Raw genomic sequence first — 22,438 nt, 5'->3', positions numbered from 1 at the left:
CAAAGCTGTAGTTTTGCCACTGAACTGCAAGCAAAACGCCGCAGTTACTTCACCTTATCTTCAGACCTCCACAGAAGTAGTGCACATTTTGAATTACTTCTGTGCATGTGCTCATCGTGCTTCAAACCTAAGCATAACAAACTCTTTGTCATCAATAAGAACGCTCTAACCCTCTTCCTAACCTTTACAGCCTAAGAAATAGCATTTTCTTTTCTCGCCTTCCACTTCTATGGAAGTTTTCCTCATGGGACTTGATAACAATACCCAATCTCTCTACGATTGAATGGCAAGCAGCTCAACTACAAAAGAAAACCCAATTGCACGGATCCAAATCTACCAGATGCCCATTCTTTCCCCTTGAAACCAGATGTTATCTGCAGTGGATCACACAGCCCCGTTAGGAAGGTTACCCAGCTACACATGCTCATGTGTAATGACTTAGATGTCAATACAGCAGTATTGTAGGCCAATTTAATCTGTTGTCCTAAACATTTTCCTCTTGGTTAACACAGAAAATCAAGGCGGGATTATTCAATGACTCATCATTTAAACACTGATCTTGCAAAGAGACTTCACAAAATGAAACATGTGCTTGCAGCCAAGTGTCTCATAGAAAAGAAGGTTTTATTTGGATTTTTTTTAAATGTAAAAATTGGTCAGACTGCTTTTTAAAAGTTCCAAAATGATTATGCAAGAGGAAGAGAAAAAATCTGTCTCAAGATAAAACAAATATAAATATAGCATTTTAGTATGTTTTCATACTAAGCATAAAAAGCCATGACAAGGACTCAGTTTATTTATAAAATCTGTTCTGGAAAAATTGCCAAATCCTTCTAGCAGAAGTAACACGATTACTTAAAAAAAAAAAGGCAAAAAAAAGTGGAAATTGCTCGGACATGCACTGTCTGCAAACATGTAGAGCAGCTGCAGTAAAACTCCCTTCTCCATTAAAATGGGCAGGTAAAAATTTAAAAATTACTTTGATTGGTGACGACAAAACAGCAACCTTGAACATTCCCAGCATTGATAATTTAAGGAAGCACACAATCAAAGCAATTTTCAGGACAAGTCAGACTTTTGGGAGAACGGACTCCAAATGCAAGAATTAACAGAGCAAGAAATACAAGAGAGAGAAAATTGGTCCGTATCAGTGAGGCTCTTCTGCATGCACATAACAAAGACATTTTATGGAAAATGGCTGTAGGACAGTGTCCTACCTGAAGAGTGACCTATTGATCATCTTTTCTTTACAAAGATGACTTGCTAGTTTTATATTTTCCTGATTTCCAGTGCAGGAACTGCAGGAGGTACAGTCCCAAGAAGAGCACACAAGTATACTTATGGTCAAGATACAGAACCTATGCTACGACGAAGAAAAAAAATCCTCTAAATCTCATCTAAGGTGCTCCCTTCTCTCATCTTCACTGATTATTCTTCCTTGAAAATGAAAATGGTGGGTATTACTTTTTCTTTTTACAGGAATATGCAGAATAATAATTTTTTTCTTATTAATTTTTTCTCCCCAAGTTCCATTCCCCTGAAGAAGGCATTAAAACCCTGTTAATGTGACTACCAAAGCTATCAGAAGTTCTGTTAATGCTAAAGACCCAGAGTCGATGGCCAATACTCAAAAAAATGCCTTTTTTAGCTTTTTTTAGAACACTCAAAAAGCAAAAATCTTTACCAACTTACATCAAACTATATCAACCAACTATATCAAAACTACTAGTGAAATGTATTTGAACAGAGAGATTTGTGACACACAAACAGAACTTTTTAAACTTCAAGCACTCTCTGTGAATTGTTTTTTAGCTACATTTTGGAGAATCCATTCCATTTAAGTGTTCTAAAATTAAAAGAAAAAAAGGCAAACTTTTTTGTTTGAAATGCAAAGTTTAAAACTGCTACCTGTATCCCCACTAAGATTTCCTGAACTTTCAGTTATCCTTCTAACTATTTTGAGTAAGTCTTTGTGACTACATGGATGAGTATTTCTGCTTTCCTACTGCTCTGATGTCAATTCCATAGCCACTGTACCAGGAAGTTTAACATTTTCAGAAGGTAAGCAAAATGGGAAAACCATGAAAGACAGGTATACACACCTACTTCAAGAGTCTGCACGGGTTGGCATTCAACCACAAGCAGACCTAAGTTCACACAGGTGTTGGCCAGTTCTCACAATCAGACTCAGAATTATTCTGGGCTTTTAAATTACAGAGGGAATTAACAAACAAGCCTTGAAACTTTCTTATTTTTGCAAGATCCTGTACTTCACTCTAGCATCTAAAAGAGAAAGCTAGATAAAGGGAAGATGCCAAGAACCTGCCACACTTAGGTAGTAGCTTCTAAACCAAAAATTTTGAGTGGAGCTAAGAGACCAACAGGGTGGGTTTTTTCTCCACTCTATTATTCCAGTGTTTGACATTGCAGAATATTTTCAGTCTGAGTGGTAAGACAGTTGGAGAAAAGCTTGGACATCACATTTCAGACATCTAGAAATCATCAACTGACAGAGTTACAAGGAATGGGACACGACTCACGAGGACAGATCTTTCACAACTGGGAGTCCACAGGGCGGGGGAAGTATCTGAGCTTGAGTATGTACTCGTATATTCATTTTAAGAATTTTAACTCAAAAATGTTACAGCACAAACACATAAAAATGGAAAGTTATGAGAAAGAATTAGGCAAGAAGTGCTACATCCTGATACTACTGTGTCCAGAATCACCGTAAGCGTGCACATTATCCTGGGTAACAGTTACATAGGCCATTTCCAGGTCAGAGAGAACTATACTCGGAGTGTTAATAACTATTAGAAGTTAAACAAAAGATTTGTTCTGGTAACCACAAAGTTTAAGAAAAGATATGAGGCTTTTATTCAGATTTCTTCAGCAAACACCTATAGCAGTTTAAGACAGTTTTTGGTTACTACTTTGCTAACCAGGCAGCTAGAGGTTATAGCTTCCACAGCAAAACAGTGATGCAGGTCCACGCATCTACCATGTCAGGGAAAAAATCTGGAGTTTTGTCTCAAATTCACCTGTACCTGTGGCTTAAAATGAGACTCCAGATTTTAAACTAGAAGGGCCACTGTGCCTGACTGCTACACAGCAGTAACTTCTCAAAGAATCAGAAAAGAAAGCCAAGGGGTATTCACATTTTAAATAGCCAAAACAATATTCTGCAGAACTCATTTTTATTAAAACCCCTAATCAATGGCTTCAAGAATTAATAATTTTAAGGGTTTACACATGCAAGTATACTTATGTGAACTACTTACAGGTAATGAGTACCATATCCAATATTAACTCCCTGCCAGATTAAGCCAAATGACATAATTAGTTTGGAAAGGAGTCTAATTTCACATTCATTTTAGTTGTTTTGAAGCCTAATCCTCAGTATAGAGTAGGCAGAGTCTGAGCTTCCAGCATTTAGCAATGCATTACCCAGACTGAACATAATGCCTAACATACTGTCTATGAAGCTATAAAATATTGTAAATGCATAGCTAACACTTAATAGCAATTTCCATGTGCCCAACAGACGGCAAATTAATTTTTTTTTTTTTAAACAGAAAAAAGTTCTGCTGGACAGGTGCAGACATTGGTCACATGAATCTGAATGAAGCTGTCAGTCTGACACGTAGGGTGACTTACAGGGCTGCCTGGTTGCTAAGAAGAAGAGCAAGGGAGAACTGAGAAAGGGAAGTGTTCGTTCACCAGGCAGCTGGTCCTACGTCCCTATTACAACTGCTGATAGAGATAAGTGATAAAGGAGATACATTAGGAAATGGCAACCAAAGTCAACACCAGTAAGCTGAATGTAAATGGAAGACATTACAGAATTGAAAAAAAAAGAAGCTGGTCACTGTTTGACAAACACAAGACCTGCCCCAGCCCTAAAGAAGTATGGTCAGAAAAACTGAAGGTGGCCTACGGCACAGCTCACATAGCTCAGAACAGCAGCCTTTTTATCTTTGTCACAAAATTACACTAAAAAAACAAGATTAGTAATATACTTACATGCAATGTTCGTAGAAATCGCAAAACACCCTAATACCCTTATATCACTTTTCCTACCACAGCTTCTGAGCTACCAAGTTGAACTGGGATCACAATTCATCCACAGCTGATGATCAACTAGGTCATTAAAGAAACTTCCAATATTTATGATTTTCATTTTTTAAAAACCCCTAATTTGAAGATGATCAATTATGTGCAGTACCCTAAAAACTGTATGAATTAAGAAACATCCAAATCTCACATCACATCTCTACAAACTCACAAAGCCTATTTCCACTGATAGCAAGATCCTTCTTGTCTTAAAACTGATAAACACTTCACACAACATTGTAAGTTCCAGCATTATAGCTTGAAGATGTTAATGACCATCTAACTATACCTTAACAATAATGTGGCATGTATGCACAAGCATGCAGCTGTTATGTTTTTGTCAAAGAAATGCAAGGCCATAATTAAGCTTTTACATAATGTTAAGAATAACTTCATCTGCCTATAATGGAATATGAATGATGTACTACAGAAAATGAAGGCTCTTGAAAAACAGTTTTTGTGAAATTATAATACAACAACAGAAAGAAAGAGGCTATTTTGCTTTTTAAAAGTCTGTTAAGCATAATCAAACTCTTAAATATGTTAACCGGGACTGATGAAGAACTTTATTAAATGCTTTCAAAAATATTGAGAAACTAAAAACTAAGTCCATCATTTTAACAAACTCAATCATTCAGTGGTGGTGGTGAAAATAAATCCATACAGCATACCATTTTAAACCGTAGTATCAGTGTTATTAATTTTCACCTGCTGCGACCTTAAACTACATATTTTTGTTTCATTTTTTCAACATGAACTGAAATAACTATACTTAAAATAGGTTGTTCCATTCTACCCTGCCTATTGGGAATAATACAAATCACTTACTGAGATGTTTTCTTCTGGCATTTAAAATACTAACCAAAACAATACATATTTAATTTATATACATATGCATGCACAGGTAACAGCTGTGTGAACCATGAAGTCCATAGGTATCCATATAAGCCAGATATATAGATCAATATCTATCCCAATTTCTATTTCCAGAAGGCCTATAGAATGCTCTGCTACACCTGCAGAAGCCACATCAGACTTGCATACACTGTTTCTTGAAGATCTACAAATCAAATAGGATAATATAAAAGCTAATTCAGAGCTAACTACAGCTTTCTGCTGTAGAAAGTATCATACAACAGAAATAGAAAGGACAAAATTATCATTAAATTGCTGAAGTGAAATACCAATGCAGTGTTTCGCATGTGCTGGCAAGACACAGTTCACACAATCCTTTTCCCTTATCGCTACTACCAGCTCTGTACCGATACCGTATTTGTCATCCCAGTAAGGCTCCTTCTCTATCCCAACAGGTACACAACACCCATTCTCCCTCCCTTCCCCTGCATTACAAACAACATAGATCATTGTTTCTAGGTGAATTCCAGGGCACTTTGGCCAATTTTACACAAATTATTAATTCCTGAATATCATCGGTTACAAACAAGAACAGTTTGTTTCTTACTAGATGTATTTTGCCAACTTCTAAAAACAGTATTTTAACTTTTAAGCAGAATTATGTGCAATGAAATGTTTTTACACACAATAGTTATTATTTACTGTTTCAAATGTTTTTATGAATGCATTAAAATCATGGCTTGTCCTGGTCACAGCTTTAAGAAGTCATGGGCCTTGTCTGCATGTCAGTTGAATTAAAATGTATTCTTCTAGAATTCTGAAGTCTTTAACCTCAACATACGAGGAATATTTTTTTTTTTTAACGTATTTTCCTTTATCAAAGTTGTATTGATCACATTACTACAGCAACATGCCCAACACTTTAGAACTGCTCAATGTTTTCAAGTAGGTACAAATGCAAGAAGAGACAAAATACTTACCTTAGGTGGTTTTCTAGATGATTGGCAAAAAAAAAATCAGCAATGATGACGAGAAGTACGAGTACACCATTCACATAAATGGAAGGGAACAAAGAAAAAGAAATAACGTCAGTGTACATTATTACTATAATCTGAACTTTTTCGTAACCCACAATGTATTTAAGAATAATCAGAAAATATGTATATGATACACCACAGATTTTTAACCAGTAATTATTTAATTACTAATACAGCCCCACATTAAAAAGAATGGAAAATGTCAGATTCCTTAAAGGTATATTTAAAAAAAAAAAAAAAAAATCTAACAGCACCGAGTTCCAGAAGGAAGAAAAGCATCCGTTTTGTCGTGGAAGTCAAAACGCAACCCACCTTCTGTGGCACACAAACCGAGCCTGCAAACTGGCAGGCCAAGGTGCCAGGGTGAAGCCCCACTAACCTCAGCAGTGCTACACATGCAAGACCAAGGTAAGAATCCAACAAACGTTTCTTGTAGAGATTATAGAAGTGTGAAGAAAAAGAAACCTGTGTTTTTCCTAGCCACAGAAAGCCTACACAGACCATAGGAAGCCAGTGCAAGAACACCATTACCCTTCACACCAATTCTGCTGTCAGAAATAAAAGAGAGATGACAAATTCCCAAACTAAAGACTCCAGCTCAGAGTACTTTTGGCTTGTCCTTAAATGCTTTTATGCTCATACTAGCAGCCATATGGCTACATGATAAATTAAATTAGTTTGGAGTTTTTTGGAGGGATTAGTTCCACATGAGATTGCTCCCTGACTCACTGCGCAGCCCCATGCTCGCTAGTGCCAATGCAAGGGAGGAGGTAAAAATATGGAGCAGATTAGACTGACTTAGACTATTCATGAAAACTACAAGCTTAGGCATATGTTTACATTATGTATTGAAATCAGCCCGAAGCGATACACAGACAAAATTTCCACTTGCTCTTCACATCAAGAAAAGAGAGCATACAAATGTGGATTAAGGGAAAAAAAGCACAACCAGAAAGGTCTAAAGACAAAACAGCACAAGCAGAGAACATAGTAAGGTTTATAAGACACGGATATGGATGAAAGGTCTCCAGCAACAGACACACTACACAAAATTCAAAGATATCAAGAGACTACTGTCTCAGCACAGAAACACATGGGACTGAGCCATGCTTTCATCCACTAGACTACATATAGCAACTGCATGAAGTTGGGGGGGTAAAAAAACAAACCGCTTTGACCAGTTTTCTTAGAAACCCACAATACAGCTCAGCAAAAAAATCTGAAGAGATGCAAATCCACGAACACATCTTACGCAATCTTTTCTGCCTGCTGTCAGCTTGTACCTTAGATGACATGTCTGTGTAAACCATAAGTTCCATAGGTGGTACATGGTACTGGTATAAAGGGAACACACTTTGCCTCTGAGCCAAACCACGCTTTGCAGCTTTACCCTTTCATTAACAGTGGCTACACAGGCTCGGTTCATTGCTACCTCATGTCCAGGTGGCTCAGAACTTGTGCAAGATGCAGAGTTATCTAAATGAAAAAATATATTTAGCTGTACTTTGAGTATTTTTCACTTCAGTCAATTTTTAGATATGATTAAAGTCCAAAATTATCAGCTTATCTAGCCAAAGTCTCAGACCAGCTCTAAACTTCCAGTTGCTACTTGAAAGAGAAGTTCCTATTGAAGGAAGTCATCCAAGGATTTTTTGAAAGCTTTTGAATACAATCATATCTTGAAAAATCACTCCAAAATACATCAGCTTTCCTAGGGAATTCCCGATAGACTGCTGTACAGGAGGTTCAGCAGAAGCCCTGAACAGTTTAATTGAAATAAAAACCAACCGAAAGTTTATCAACTGTTTAGGGGGTTGTTTTGTTTTTGTATTCTCTGAGATCATTCTCATAAGCCCCTATTGGAAAAGGTACAGAAAGAACATCACTGAAATAAACAAATGGCTTGACATATTTCTTAAGATATTTACTTAAGCAATCTAAGCCACTACCTTCTAGGAAGTTTCCTCTTATTTTCCTCTGATGCTCATTTTAAGAAAAGCGTAATAGTGACTTTTTAAACCACTGGTGGACAGCAGAGCTTTCCAGTTGGAAGCAAGATGTTCACCACTCATCTCCTGGATTTCAAAGCACAAGAAGATAAAGCTCCCTACTGTATGTCACATCCTACTGCTCTGAACTCTTTGGCTATTAAGACCAAACTAGCAACGCCACAAGTCACCTGCTAGCATCAGCAGCAGCAATATGATCAAGCGTCTCTGGAATAAGTCAGCTATATTGGCTCACAGGAGAGAATTTTTTAAAGTTATTTGGAAATTCCAGTCAAACATCCCACTGTAACCATTATCCTGGCAGCGACTCAGATGGAGACACTCCGAAATACTTTCTTCAATCAAAGGATGCATACTAATAAAGAACTGTTTACCGTTTGCCAGGAGTCACATCTGTAGCAACTTAGAAGATTTCTATAAATCCTGCATTAGCCTCAATCCATTTTTCATGTAAGTTTTTTGTTTTGCTTCGTGAATTTTCATTTCCCAGAATTTTTACTTCCATGTCAGATCATCCATGGTGTCAATGACAACATGCAACTATACCTTTTGAATGACAAGATCTCCTCTAACGTGGACAGCTGGTACACTTCAGGAAATTATCACTGAGTTACCTAACCCTGTAATGCATCTGAACAACAGCAGACTTTAGTCTAACCTGATGAACAGCATCTTCCATCTGCACACCCAGATGGAAGATGAATTTTCTCATATGCCTAGAACTCAAAACCAAAGCAAATACTGCCAAGAGCCTGAAAAATATTCTCACAGGTCAGAGGAAAAGTATGAATTTCAACAACCACAAAGCCTACTGAGCTTCTGAACTTCCTCCTGCCTTTCTCCTTAAGCCATCATGACTTTAGTAAAATATCAGTAGAATGATTTTCTAACTTTATTGAGCAGTATGCCTGCTGAGAGTATCTACTCAGGTTTTATTTTTCACAACAGTACTAAGCCTCTCCTGTCCTGCTTTGGTAACACACATCAAGATCACAGAGTGCGTAGCTACCTCAAATTTTTATCCAGATGGAGAAAACCGATTTCTAGAAAGCTTTGTACTAATGCATTTTTTTCCTGCTGTCTCTTGCTAAAACTAAACTCAACACTTCTGACATTTGCTGAGAAGTGATTCACAAAACGTCAGTTCTCATGCTCCATGCTAGCACATGAATGATAAGACTTCCTGACTGCATCCACATTTTCTCTCTGCCATCAGCCCACTGCCTGTGACAGTACACCATGAGAGGAGTACACTCTGCTAGTAGTTTAGTAACAGCAAAGGTTGTTTCTTCTTTAACTACCTACGCCAGGGTTGTCAAACTCATTTTCACGGGGGGCCACATCAGCCTCGCGGTTGCCTTCAAAGGGCCGGATGTAATTTTAGGACTGTATAAATGAAAAAGTTGTTACACCCCTGACCTACACTATTTCAGAGGGGTCTCACTTTGTCATAGAAAAGGTAGATATTTCTATTAGAAAACTAGGCCCGTGCAATAGCAAGCAACAGAAGACATTCTTGCACTATGAGCATCCAGAAGTACATGATACTGTCATCTTAATCATTTTCAGAACTACATCTTTTTGTCCCTCAGAGAGTTTTGTCAGCACTCCCAACCAAACGTCACTTCTACCAGAAGGAAAAATATTTTGTACATCAAAAAACTTGAAGGAATTGTTTTTTCTCCCATTCCATATGATGAGGTTTTGTTACTCCACCCAGCCCCAGTCAAGAACGTCATCTTCAGTAGGGACAAGATATGTTTGAAAATGAGAATGTAGGTGTAAAACCAGGTACTCCACATTGAAAGAGACAGAGGAACAAGGCGTCTTGAAAAACAGGTCTTAGATTCTTTGGAACAACATCTACACAGCCCAATTCATCTCCAATTCAGCTGTGCTAAGAAGCAAAGTACATCACAATTGTACTATAACGATTTCACATTTTGGAAAGTATTCAGTGGATTCTTTTCCTTTCTCACAACTAGTTAATGAAGACAAAACAATCATAACCAGTTATGTTAAGTAACCACACATAGTATCTATAGCAGCTGATAAATGCACCACGTGGCTCTGCGGCTTGCTCTTCAAAGCTGACTACACCAGAAACCATCATCTAAGACACTGAGTCTGAAATATCTTTTTATTCTCATCACATATGCAACCACGGCAAATTCATGGTACCTACTGTTTTCCCAAATATATAATTAAGTGTTTACATGTAGTGTCTACACAATCACTGATGTATTCAGGATCACTCATCAAAAGAATTACTACAAGCAACAGCCAATATACTAGAAAAAGGAGAGAAATCTTCAGGTTTCTATACGATAAGTTGAAAAAACAGTCTTCCTTCTTTCCTCTGTAAGCATAAAGTTGAACACGTTGAAAAGATCATCCTGATAGATTTTTTTTTTCTTTTTCTTACATTCCACTGGACTGGAAGCTCTGGCATACAAAGAGCCCAACAGTATTTTTTGAGTGTTCTTTAATTTTTTTTTTTTTTAATCAGGCTGCCTTACAACTTGAGAATATCACAAGCAGTGTCTGTTTGCCTCACTCAAGGGCAGAGTACAAGAGAACAAACCAGCGGTAGGACTATTGTAACAAGTGTGCCTTGCTTTACTGGAGCAAGTAACTGCGTTGCTTGTTTATCCACATATATAAGGGTTTCAGACTGGCTGCAGCAGAGACAGCAGACATTCAGCATTCCTAACTGCAAATAATGTAAATTATGTAGAAGCAAAGAGATGATGTTTCTTCTACCTTTCACAGTAAGATCACACACTCTAGTACCTTTCCTCATAGTTTATCGCCACAGGCTGTTACCTGCAGGCTTGACACCAAGCATCTTAAAAAGCACATCTATATATTATTAATGGACACTGTGCTACTTAAGAAAAGCATCTATCTAGAAAAATATCATAGTCTGCCACAGTAACAGTTTCAGATAATCGTGTACTGCAAACTACTGGCAGCACAGCATTTTCTCTACAATGAACACATAAAAAGGACATTTATTTTCCCATTTTCCCTTCTCTTTCTAAATGCAGAGGTGGATTAAAGGAAATGGCAGGGGCGATGCCCTTAAAGGGAACAGTGTCCCACCTTTGTGCTCGGCTGAGTTACCTCCTGTAGCCCTGACTGATAAAGCCGGCACCACCATTCAATACTAGGATTCCTGGAAGAGTTACTTTACATAGTGCATGAGCACACATACATACACAAATATAATCAGTTATTTTATATTCCTGCATAAGGTGGGCAGCACATGCCCTGCTTCTGCTTAATCCTCCTACCCAGCAGAAGTCTTGTTCTATAGACAAAATAATGCTTTGAAGACCAGCAAAAGAAAAACATTTTAACAAGTAAATCAATTTGAGCAAGTGCCTGCATAAGGTATTAGCTAATCATAATCAGAAACGCTAACAGAAACAGACGCATATGGTAAAAATAGGTTGCTCTCCTAGGCTTTATGGAAACACTATCAAGAAGCTGTGCTGCTATTGCAAACCAACCACACGCCAGACACTGAGATCAAAATGACAAATACTGCAGTGCAAGTTAAATAAAATAGACATTACAGTAGCAGAGTGACATCTATGACACAAAAGAAACCTAGAAAATGCCTGGGTATTCCACCATAATAGGGTTCCACTCCAAGAACTTAAACCTCATTCACTACAGCAGTGAGGAACCACCAAAAGACCATTAAAAAAAAAAAAAAAAAAAGGCACCACAGGTTATGAAACCCACACAAACTCAAAGTAACTGAAAGTCATTATATTCTGACATTTACAAGATGGAAAACACAAAATGACACCACCAGTCCCTAACTTACCTTCACACCTGAGTTCTGACTACTTTTACTGCCCAAGGCATTATTATTCCAATGCCAGCTATTTGTTAATGTGAAGTTCAAACAGTTCTAATCTTTACACAGGAGCCTTGGTGTTCATGTAAAAACAACTTCTACTGACAGCCCGAAAAAGGGCTGATACCTGTCCTACATGCAGCAGCATGCCACTTTGCAAACAACAATCAGCTTAGGAGAAGAGTCACCACCCATACACAGAAAGATTAATCACTTTGCTAGAAAGTTAACTAATACAGATGTATATAGAGATATATATACATCTATATATATGTCTACCCTCCCACATAAAATAATCTTTTAAAAAAAAAATCTCGTTTCCGTTAATTTGCTCAGTTTTATTGAAAAGACAAAACCTGACTAAAATTTTTGTTTGGCTCTGCAATAAAAGAGCTCTAACTCAATCCTGACTGCTGAGACCCCATCCAGAACCTACCATGGTGAATAATCTATTTTCCACAGGTCTTTCATCATACTAATTCAAAACTTATCCAAGACTCTAGTTATTGCAATGAAAACTTGCTACACCTAGTAGAAGTATAGCATAACCACAATCACAACTACAGTAGTAGTTATGTTACCAGGTAGTCCTGACCCTTTTAAAATGGATTCTTTTCCCCTCCTTTTTAATAAAACTGAATATTAGAGAATCTGAATAAAGATATTTTTACTTACTAATCAGGATGAGGAAAAGAGGGAAGGGAAAAAGAATCCAGTCTCAGAATCCAAGATTTATTAGCTCTTAAGACTAGTCTCGAATGATTTTTAACTTGGATCCAATGAAGCTGCTGTAAGGGCAAACATACTATAGTTCTGGAAAGTAGGTGGAAACACATTATAGAAATGTTAATTAAATTACTGTGGCATTTGTTAGGCATCCATTATTATTATATTATTCTGTTGCACTTATTACTAATGCTCTCGAGGAGAAAAATACCCCAAGCGTTAACTGGCATTTTAACTCTGCACAAACTGTTGAGACACTCAACCAGTCACTTGGGCTATTAACTACCTCATAGGTTTCCAATGCCCATGGGAAATGTTCCCATTCAACGCTACTGTTCCTTTGAAATTCCTTTAGAAATGCTGCCTGTAAGAAACCATCGAAACACTAGGCCACACCGAAGGCATACCCCTTGTGCAGGTAGTGCTCAAAGCTAAAAAAAAAAAAAAAAAACCACATATATATGTATACACACTGCTATTTTATCACTACATACAGTATTTATTGCAAGACAGGTCACCTTCAAAGGCCCATGAAGGAAATTTGATAAGCAACGCAGCATGTCATAAATTAAATTTGAATTTGTTAGTTTGCCTGTTCAAAACTCAAGCATTATGATTTGCTACAAAGATATAAACAGCAATTAGCAGCTTTGTTTCTTAGGATCAATACAGAAGATCTCTAGTCAGTGGAAAGACTAGCTACTGGAAAGAACTAACCCGTAAGTGTTAACTGAGTAACTGGATTCGAACCTTGGTTGTAACACCTTACTTTCCTCAGCAAATGAAAAAACAGGAAAAATATCACTCTTTTCACTACGAGGTAAACATATTCCCTCTTATTCAATCAGAAGAAGGATACAGTTGAGAAGTTTCTGAAGATACATGTGCAGCAGCCCTGACCATGTGTTCAGGCTGGACAACAGACAAGAAACCACAAGTCTCACTGCCACATTCCCTTACCACAACAGGGAAAAAATACCATTCAAATTTAATCTACTTTATGTTACTAATGAGATTTTAAGACAGATGCTAATTGGCCTTGACACTTCATCCTTTCACACAGCTCTGCAAATGTATGTTAGCATTCCTTAAACGTAACTGTAGTATGAAAAAGTTATCTGAGACTCAGCAAAATTCACAAATTACTATTTTTGTTTCATCCTAGCATGTGTTTTTAGTGACATGAGTATTAAACGAACTTATCAGAAAGAAAATACTGTTTATTAATTTGTATGCGAAATTAAAACTTTCCTCAGGTTTTATGACAATACACATCAGCATAGCGATTTCCATCATTTCACCAAAAACATCTTGCAGAAGAAAATCTACCTCAGCTGGCTGCAACGGCAGCTTCTTTTGGTGACTTTGAGATTACATTATTTGCTTTAACAGACAGCATTAACACCCATTTGCCAGAAAGTGGACACTATGCAGAGAAAGATGATGATGATTCACAGGATAAAAAAAGGTTTATTGTGTGGAACAATATACCAAGAATGTAAACTCAAATCAACTCTACATAAATAGACCAAGTGAATAAGGTCTCCTGAGTTGCTGCAGAACCTGTTGGTCCTAAAAGTACTGAGGAGACTTTATTCTTGTACAGTGCTCATACAAGCGAGATCTCTAGAGATCTTTTCACCGATCTCTACAAAGCTTAGGCAGTAATCTAGTTAGCTCTAGTAACATAGCATGCCATGAAATGAACCATAAAAGTTACCCAAAGGTTAGAAAAATTCTTCACAGTGTGTGTTCCAAGTCTCTCAGTTAACAAAAAGAGAACAACTGCCAAGGTGACAGACAATCTTCACAAAGACAAGACATGGAGCACTAAGTTACTGACCCTGGCAGGGAAAGGCACAACCTGAACTCATTTCTAGGATCTGAGAATTAATAATTTCCAGCAGAGAACGGTGGCAACTGCAATGGCACTCACAGATTTTCCATTTGAGGGCTTCAGACAGAGGTTAGATGCCGTTCTGGTAGCCACCAGAGAGGTAATCGAGTTACTGGGCTGAATACCTTGTCAGAGAAGACATCCTATACAACAGGGTCGGTGAGACCAAAGTTTACCAGGCTTCCCCTTCCCCAGTGAGCTGCAAATTTGTGACAATTTGTATAAACGTTAGGTTACTCTGAGCCACAAACATTTCCTTTTTTTACAGCAAAGCTTACGGGCAAGACTTCTCTAGCAGGCATTATGTTATGAACGTAATAACATGCACCTGGTAGTAACAACAACCACCTCCTCAGAACCTGCCATATGGTAAGACAAAAATGAGAGGAGTGACAAACACTCTAGACTTTTATGCAACCACTACAACTAGCACTGTGAAAAAATAAACAATATCCCTAAATTTTCCTGGACTGAAAAATGAGGCACACACCACTTATGTACAAAGTAGGAAATATCTAGACCTGGAGAAACAGCAACGGTCTAACATCTTTGCAGGGCTAAAAAAAACAAGGATCATTTTAGGACTGGAATATATGACCTTAACAGACCACAGATTAAAAAAACCCAAAAGATATTTGAATCCAGTATTAAGGAAATCCTTTTTTGTTGGTCTAATTGAATCCTAAATGGTAGAATTCATGTTCTTAAGGAAACCTTGCTTTATATGCTGGAGAATAAGAGGGTCAGGAAACAAAACAAAACAAGTTAAAAATTAGGGACTGGAGCATCTCTCCTATGAGGAGAGCCTGAGTGAGCTGGGACCGTTCAGCCTGGAAAAGAGAAGGTTCATGGGAGATCTTATCGATCTTTATAAATACCTGAAGGGAGGGTGCAAAGAGGGCAGAGCCAGGCTCTTCTCAGTGGTGCCCAGTGACAGGACCAGAGGCAACGGGCACAAATTGAGACATAGGAGGTTTCCTCTGAACATCAGGAAACACTTTTTGACTGTGATGGTGACTGAGCACTGGCACAGGTTGCCCAGAGAGGTTGTGGACTCTCCCTCCTTGGAGATATTCAAAAGCCATCTGGACATGGTCCTGGACAACCTGTTCTAGGTGACCCATCTTGAGCAGGGGAGTTGGACGACGTGACCTCCAGATGTCCCTGACAACGTCAACCCTTCTGTGAAAAATGCTAATTTTTTTTTTTTTTTTTAAGATATTGTGGCATAGAGTAGTAGCATGAACATTAGTAAATGAGTAAATGAGATTACCTGCAAGGTTTGTGATTCAGGAATTTGTAACCATTACTATCACCCCACACTTGTGTCAACTTAAAAAAGTCAATGAAAACATCCTTAGGTGATGTGTTCCCCACACCAACCCATATATATCAGTTTTACAGAAATAAGTTTTCAACGTGAAATATAAAATTTGTGGCAACCCAGCAACCTTCAGTGGGGTTTAACACCTGTTTTTTATGCCTGACATTTCTTCACATCCCCAAAAAGATAAAGTGAGTCTGCTGTGAAGAATATTATTCATTGTGCTCACCAAGTGACCTTATCAGGCAAGGACTGGTATCCAGATTTCACCAGTCAATTTTCAGTGAACAAGCTGGGATGGTACTACATTAACACCAGAGCAGCAATTTTTAGTTTGCTCTGGCAGTTAAAGGGGGTTCACAGGCAATCACGCCATGAAGTCTTTTGAGATGGAGTCTGAACAACTCAAAGACAGTTATGTTATTCTGCTTCATGAAAGTCTATTTATTCTCCTGCTGTCCAGAAAGCTTTCATGATTTTTGATATTGATTAAATCTAATCTCGTATGTTTGTTCTTGTTACCAACATTGTCCTGTAATTTAACACTTCAATCCAACTTAGTTTTGTACATATTCCCTCATATGTTACACTCCCCTCCTAGCTCTATGTACCCTTCTATGTAGGTCCTGCAGTCCTCTAGCCATCTTAACTTCAGATCAGTTTGAATTTCTGTTTCTTAAACGTAGTGAATCTGAAACATAGAGAATATTCCAAATGAGGTTCTACCAAGTATCTTTTAGAATGGCAAAGTTCCTCTGTTGTATTTGTACTGCATTGCTTTGGAAGTAACATTCATATTTAAACAGTTTGGAAAATATTTTTGTTTCTACAAAAGTACATATTTTTGCACAGAAAGCATAATTCTGTCTAGTCTCTGCTATATTCCTACAGTACTCTCGAAGAACCACTGCCTAGGGATGAACTGTGACAAATTTCAGCTGCATTAGAGATCAGAAAGAATGAAGGAGGCAAGAAACGTAGAAATTGCTTCATTTTTGAAAGCTGAAGACGTACTGTAGCTAGCAAATTCTGAGAACATCTCAGAAACAGAGAAAGGAAAACTTTGAAAGCAGAGGTTGTATCTTTAATTAGGCTGCAGGTGAAATAGTTTATCTCTGTGGGGGATAGGGGAGGAGGGAAAACAGGTAGGGTTTTAAATGTGCGTACGCTCTATTTCAGGTCTGCAGCAGAACGAGTAAGCTTCAGACCAACAGACACTGGCAACAATTGCCCTAAGGATATTTCACTGTAATTGTTCAAGAGGCAAAGCCAGTTTAAGAAGTTTCTGCTCTTCTCTTGCTTCTTGTTCACAGCTCCATGCCACAGTCTGTCACATTAATCTGTGCCTCTGCCAGATGACTATGGAGCGAGGGTGGGTTGGAGTGTGAAGGGAGAGCGCTAGTTTGCTTTGCCATTCTTTATTTTAAAAATTATCTTCATCAATTTAGTTTACAGAACCAGCGACCATCTGTACCAATGCAAGGAACGTGCACAGTAAATGTCAATCTGCAATTTGGAACAGGAACCCAGGGAGAGACAGGTGAAGTTGCACTGACTGCTGGGCCATGGGCATATTACAGAACGGGCAGATCCTGCCTCTGACAGTCATCAGACCCTTTAATGATTTTTGTATTTGTTCTGAACCCACCTCCTGAAAATTTAAGGTAAAGTCCCACAGTTCCTGTAAGTAAATAATTCTTCCTGCTGTTCGTGGATGTACAGATCTCTAACCATACCCCTTTTCCCTCCCCAAGCTGTCTTCTTCCAGAACAAAGAATTTCTGACTTTTTTCCTGGTTCCTCATGTAAAAGTGGTCTGTAAGAAGCCCAGCACCATTACTGCCATCCTCTACTTCTTCCTAGTTCCAGCTCACCTTTTTGAGACAGGAGGGCCAGAATAAAACACAGTGGTCAAGATCACACTGCAGCTGCACAGAGACAAAGCTTCTCCCTCGTTCCCTGCTCTTTCCCAATGTGCTTCCCCAGTAGGTCCTAACAGTCCCTTGACATTCTTCACCCACTTGCTGAGCACTAAGCTGATGTTTCCCTTGAACAAGCATCACTCCCAAGATGATTCTCCTGAGAACATGGAGTCCAGAAACCATGGCTGGGTACATAAGATCAGAAGAGCTTTGTGTTTCACAGTGAGTTTCATGCACCCTTTTATCAGTCAGCCACAACCCACCTGAACCCACAACTTTGTGTAGCTGCCACACTCTAAGAACAGCAGCAGCAGCCTAGTGCTGCCAATATGTTCTGTCATACCAGTCTTCATCCCTTCCCCAGTTCATTTATAAAAGAAAATACCAGACCAAGCAGACATATCTTCAAGACTCCACATGAGGTGTGCAGGGGTGGGGGGGAAGATCTTAAATGGACATGTGGCTCATCTCTACTAAGCCTGTGATTTTTATTAACCAAGAGAAATCAAAAGCCACAGGCCGTGGGTTGTGACTTGTTTCTTTTCCTCCAAAACACTTGAAGTACAGATATCAGTTGCTTGTTAGATGAAAATAACTCATTGCAACCTGTAAAATTATTTAGTCTTGAATCTTCCAGAAATGTTTTTACACAGAGGCTAAGGAAACTCGCAGAAAGAATATGGCCCTTCCAAAGGGAACAAAATTGTGTGCGAGACCTTAGCTCAACTATCCACTCAATACCATTCACATAGGAATTGCTGAAAAGCATTGCAGAAAATAATGAAGTCTGACTCTCAAAGATGCTATCAATACTTTTCCTAGACACTGATCTTTAAACTAAATCAACAGTGTTGCTAAGTTAACTGCAGAAGCCCTTGATCAGCTTTCTCCAATTATCTGAAATGATGATGCCATTGCTAACACACCATTTACCATTGTTTCAGAAGAAAAAGTAGCAGATTAAAAAAATGCAGCAATTTGAAAAAAGGCGATACAAAAGTCCAAAACCAAAACGACAGTAGAGAGTTGTGAAATACAGCAAAAATATCCTTCCACCTTAGGACCTGTCTGCACAACCAAATCTAAACCTTGGGACATAAAGCAATATTCAGTACTCCTTTTTTTTTTAAAAAAAAAAAAGTTACAAACAGGTTTCTAGCATCATCCAATTCAAAAGCAACATCCAAGAAATAATAATCCAGGAAAAAAGTAAGCCTGAGGACAGTATTTTTACTTCATAATCTAAAGGACTAAATATATTTACTTTACTCACAGCTGTCCTCTCAATAGGTTGCAATAGAAAATATTAGAGGCATCTTAGCTTTTCTCTCCCTCACATTCTAAAGGCTGAGGATTAAGATAAATGTAACACACACAAAACCTCCCTTCAAATACAGACACAGCTTTCCATCACCATTACTATACTATAAACTGAGCAGCTACATTTTGGGACTGCAATTCTGTTTCTATACTTTATGTACCTTGTGCTACCTCCCACAAAAATGGAGGGTCTCTGCATGTCTTACTGAACACACCTGTACCTACTTCTCTGCGCAACACCTGGAAATAACTAGTCAACACAAAAGCAGAAAAGCAATTATTTCATATTAATGTCTTTCCTAATCTAAACCCCCACTTTTAGGCAATGGAATCTGCCCCTAACAGGTACAACCAAAACTCAAAAGCCCAATGTAACATTTCCCTTAGTTATACAGCAAGTTGTATAAAAATTACTGTCAAACTAAGCCAAAACCAAGTTAACTGAACAAAATAAGGATACATAAAAATGGTAACCTTTTAATAGAAACCTTCAGAAAGCTTTTCCAAATGGTCCTTTTTTAGACTAATCTATATGAAGATATTTAGGATACAGGAGAACTGGTTACTATGAGAACAGTGACTTGACTCTTAGGCAGCTAGAAATAGAGATAATTTTTGTAGAGCACTGCAGGAAGCACCAAGTATTTTCTAAATCCTCTCTCATTCAAAAAAATCTCTGGAAGATAACATTGCATACATCAAATCAAATGCAACCCCAGTCTGCCAATCTGAGAAATCATTAATAGCATGCTACGCCTTTGGGAGGGAGGGCCTCCTTTGTCTTATCAAATCAAACAAGTCTTATCAAATCCTCTCCTTTGTTAGTGAAGATTCAACACTTAAATCCTCTTCTAAAATGGATTCATTCTTTAGAATCACAGAACCATTTTGGTTGGAAAAGATATTTAAGAATGAGTCCAACAGTAAACCTAACAATGCCAAGCCCACCTCTAAACCATGTCCCTAAGAACCTCATCTACGTGTCTTTTAAACACCTCAAGGGATGGTGACTCAATGACTTCCCTGGGCAGCCTGTTCCAATTCCTGACAACCCTTTCCATGAAGAAATTTCTCCTAATATCCAATCTGAACCTTTCCTGGTGCAAATCGAGGCCGTTTCCTTTTGTTCTATCACTTGCTACTTGGGAGAAGAGACCAACCCCATCCATGCTACAACCTCCTTTCAGGTAGTTCTAGAGGATGATAAGGTCTCCCCTCAGCCTCTTTTTCTCCAGCCTGAACATCTCCAGTTCCCTCAGCCGCTCCTCATCAGACTTGTGCTCCAGACCCCTCAGCAGCTTCATTGCCCTTCTCTGAACTGTCTCCAGCACCTCAATGTCTTTCTTGTAGTGAGGGTCCCAAAACTGAACACAGGATTCAAGGTGTGGTCTCACCAGTGCCGAGTACAGGGGACGATAACTTCTCTAGTCCTGCTGGCCACACTATTCCTGGTACAAGCCAGGATGCTGTTGGACATTTTGGCCACCTGGGCACACTGCTGGCCAATTCAGCCATATTTCAAGCATAATGAATAAATTCTTCAACCTTTTGGGAATGGGGAAGGGGAAGAATAGGAGAGCAAGTAGAAGAGAAAGATTCTTTTTCCCTTATAGAAGAAAATGACAATCAGTGGTCATTTCCCTGTGTATCATAGTGGTAGACAGAAGAAATGGACAGTACTTTTTATCTCCAACTTTTACCTCAGAGGATCAAGTTGCAGCAGCGTGAGCATGAGCGAGCAAAGGTCCCTGCGTGTGCCGCACGAGGTACAAAGAGCCACAGATGCATCAACAGCCCCTCAGATGGAATCTCAACACAGGACCCCGCAGTGACAGCACTGTGGACTCATGCCCTGCTGCTTCAGAGGAGCATCCTTCTCTTTGCTAACAGAAGAGACACACAAAGAGTAACCATAAAATAGTCTCTTAAAGATCTGCATTGACAAGCAACGCTGTCGCAGCAGTGTGATGCTGAGCAAACAGGAACAAAGCACCAAGATGCTGCTCTGCGCAACCATAGTCAGGAAAAGTCTTCACAAAGGCAAGTATAAAAGCCTAGGTCTCATTATTAAAAATAAATAAATACTTTTTTTCAAGAATCACATTTTGCTGTTGTCATAAGACAATTTGTTCAGTGTTGTAACAATACACTCCTCTCAGTATACCATGGGTGAGATTCTACACTCATTCTACGCATTTTGAGCACTGAGAATTTAGAAAGAATATTATTAGTAAGTGTACTTTTTTTTTTTTTAATTCAGGTGAGCTTTTGAAACTGCTTTTGGAGCTTTATAAAAACAACCTCCCTCTCTCATTGTTACTGAGATTACATGGCAATAAAAACAAATATTTAAAACAGAAAGTAAGTGTTCAAGATCCAAAAGCTGACCAGTACAATTCCTCAAAATTTAAACTAAACTTAAGAAGAACCAGGTTCATTTGCTTGTAAAGCCCAGGTTTAAATGCACAAAAGTACCCTTTGCTATACATAGCTGCTTCTTCATCCCTTGCTGATTCGTAAATTAAGCTGGTGAACTGGTATTAGAGAATAAAACTGAAGGTTAGTAAATACAGAAGATACAAAATTCAACCCTGAATACATTACAAGAAAAACACAGGGAAGCCTTACCTCACTTAACCAAAGATCAATATCCAGAAGTAAAAAGTAAGCAATTCAAACCATTTTATAAAGGAGGGCAAAAAATAACATAATAGGTAGAAGACAGAAAAATTCCATTAAGTGGCTGACAAAAAAAAAAGTTTAACTTTTTGCCTTGACATATTTTATTACAACTACACATAAATGTTACTCTTTCCCTGCTAGCTTATTTTCTGCTCCTCCTTTTCTAGTTTCCTCAAATAAAGTTGGTTCGGGTTTGGGTTTTTTTTTAGTCACTGTGCCAAAGAATGAGAGTGAACCCAAGCTAATAAAACTAAAGAACACTTTGAAACAAAATGCTGACACATTGCCAACATTCATTTTGGCCCAAATTTTCAACAGGGTCTCACTAACCCAGCTCACAACCTTGGACATTTTGGATTGAAACTCCACTGTACTAGAATGATCTTGCATACAAACTGCAGCATTTAAGTTTCAGTTTTCTGTCTATTCTATGACCATTTTTCCATGGACACTTTTCAGATCCTGTTTTAACTTCCATGTGTTTTAATATTTGTTGTAGCAACATGATAATGAAATATACAAGTCATTACAATCACACAGCTCTTTCAAAAATATGAAGACAGCATTTATTCCACTTGCAGAGGAAGTACATCCTCAATCTCCGAGCCAAGCTTTATGTTGGGCACTAGGTATACAGCTTAGAAACAGAACTGTATAATGGAAATACTGAGAAGCTCTTTGCC

General features: G+C 38.3%; 1 protein-coding gene across 5 annotated transcripts in view; it reads right to left on the bottom strand.

The window, feature by feature from the left end:
- KIF13A (kinesin family member 13A) overlaps positions 1-22,438 on the bottom strand; it is a 115,635-nt gene that overhangs the window by 64,335 nt on the left and 28,862 nt on the right. For all 5 annotated transcript variants that reach the window (XM_065627382.1, XM_065627387.1, XM_065627385.1 and 2 more), the window contains exon 3: positions 5,949-5,961. In XM_065627382.1, coding sequence (XP_065483454.1) covers positions 5,949-5,961 — 13 coding nt within the window. The remainder of the gene's footprint in view (positions 1-5,948; positions 5,962-22,438) is intronic.

Source organism: Caloenas nicobarica, chromosome 2 (genome assembly GCF_036013445.1).
Source record: "Caloenas nicobarica isolate bCalNic1 chromosome 2, bCalNic1.hap1, whole genome shotgun sequence".
Taxonomy (NCBI): domain Eukaryota; kingdom Metazoa; phylum Chordata; class Aves; order Columbiformes; family Columbidae; genus Caloenas; species Caloenas nicobarica.
This window is presented reverse-complemented; position numbering and strand designations above follow the sequence as displayed.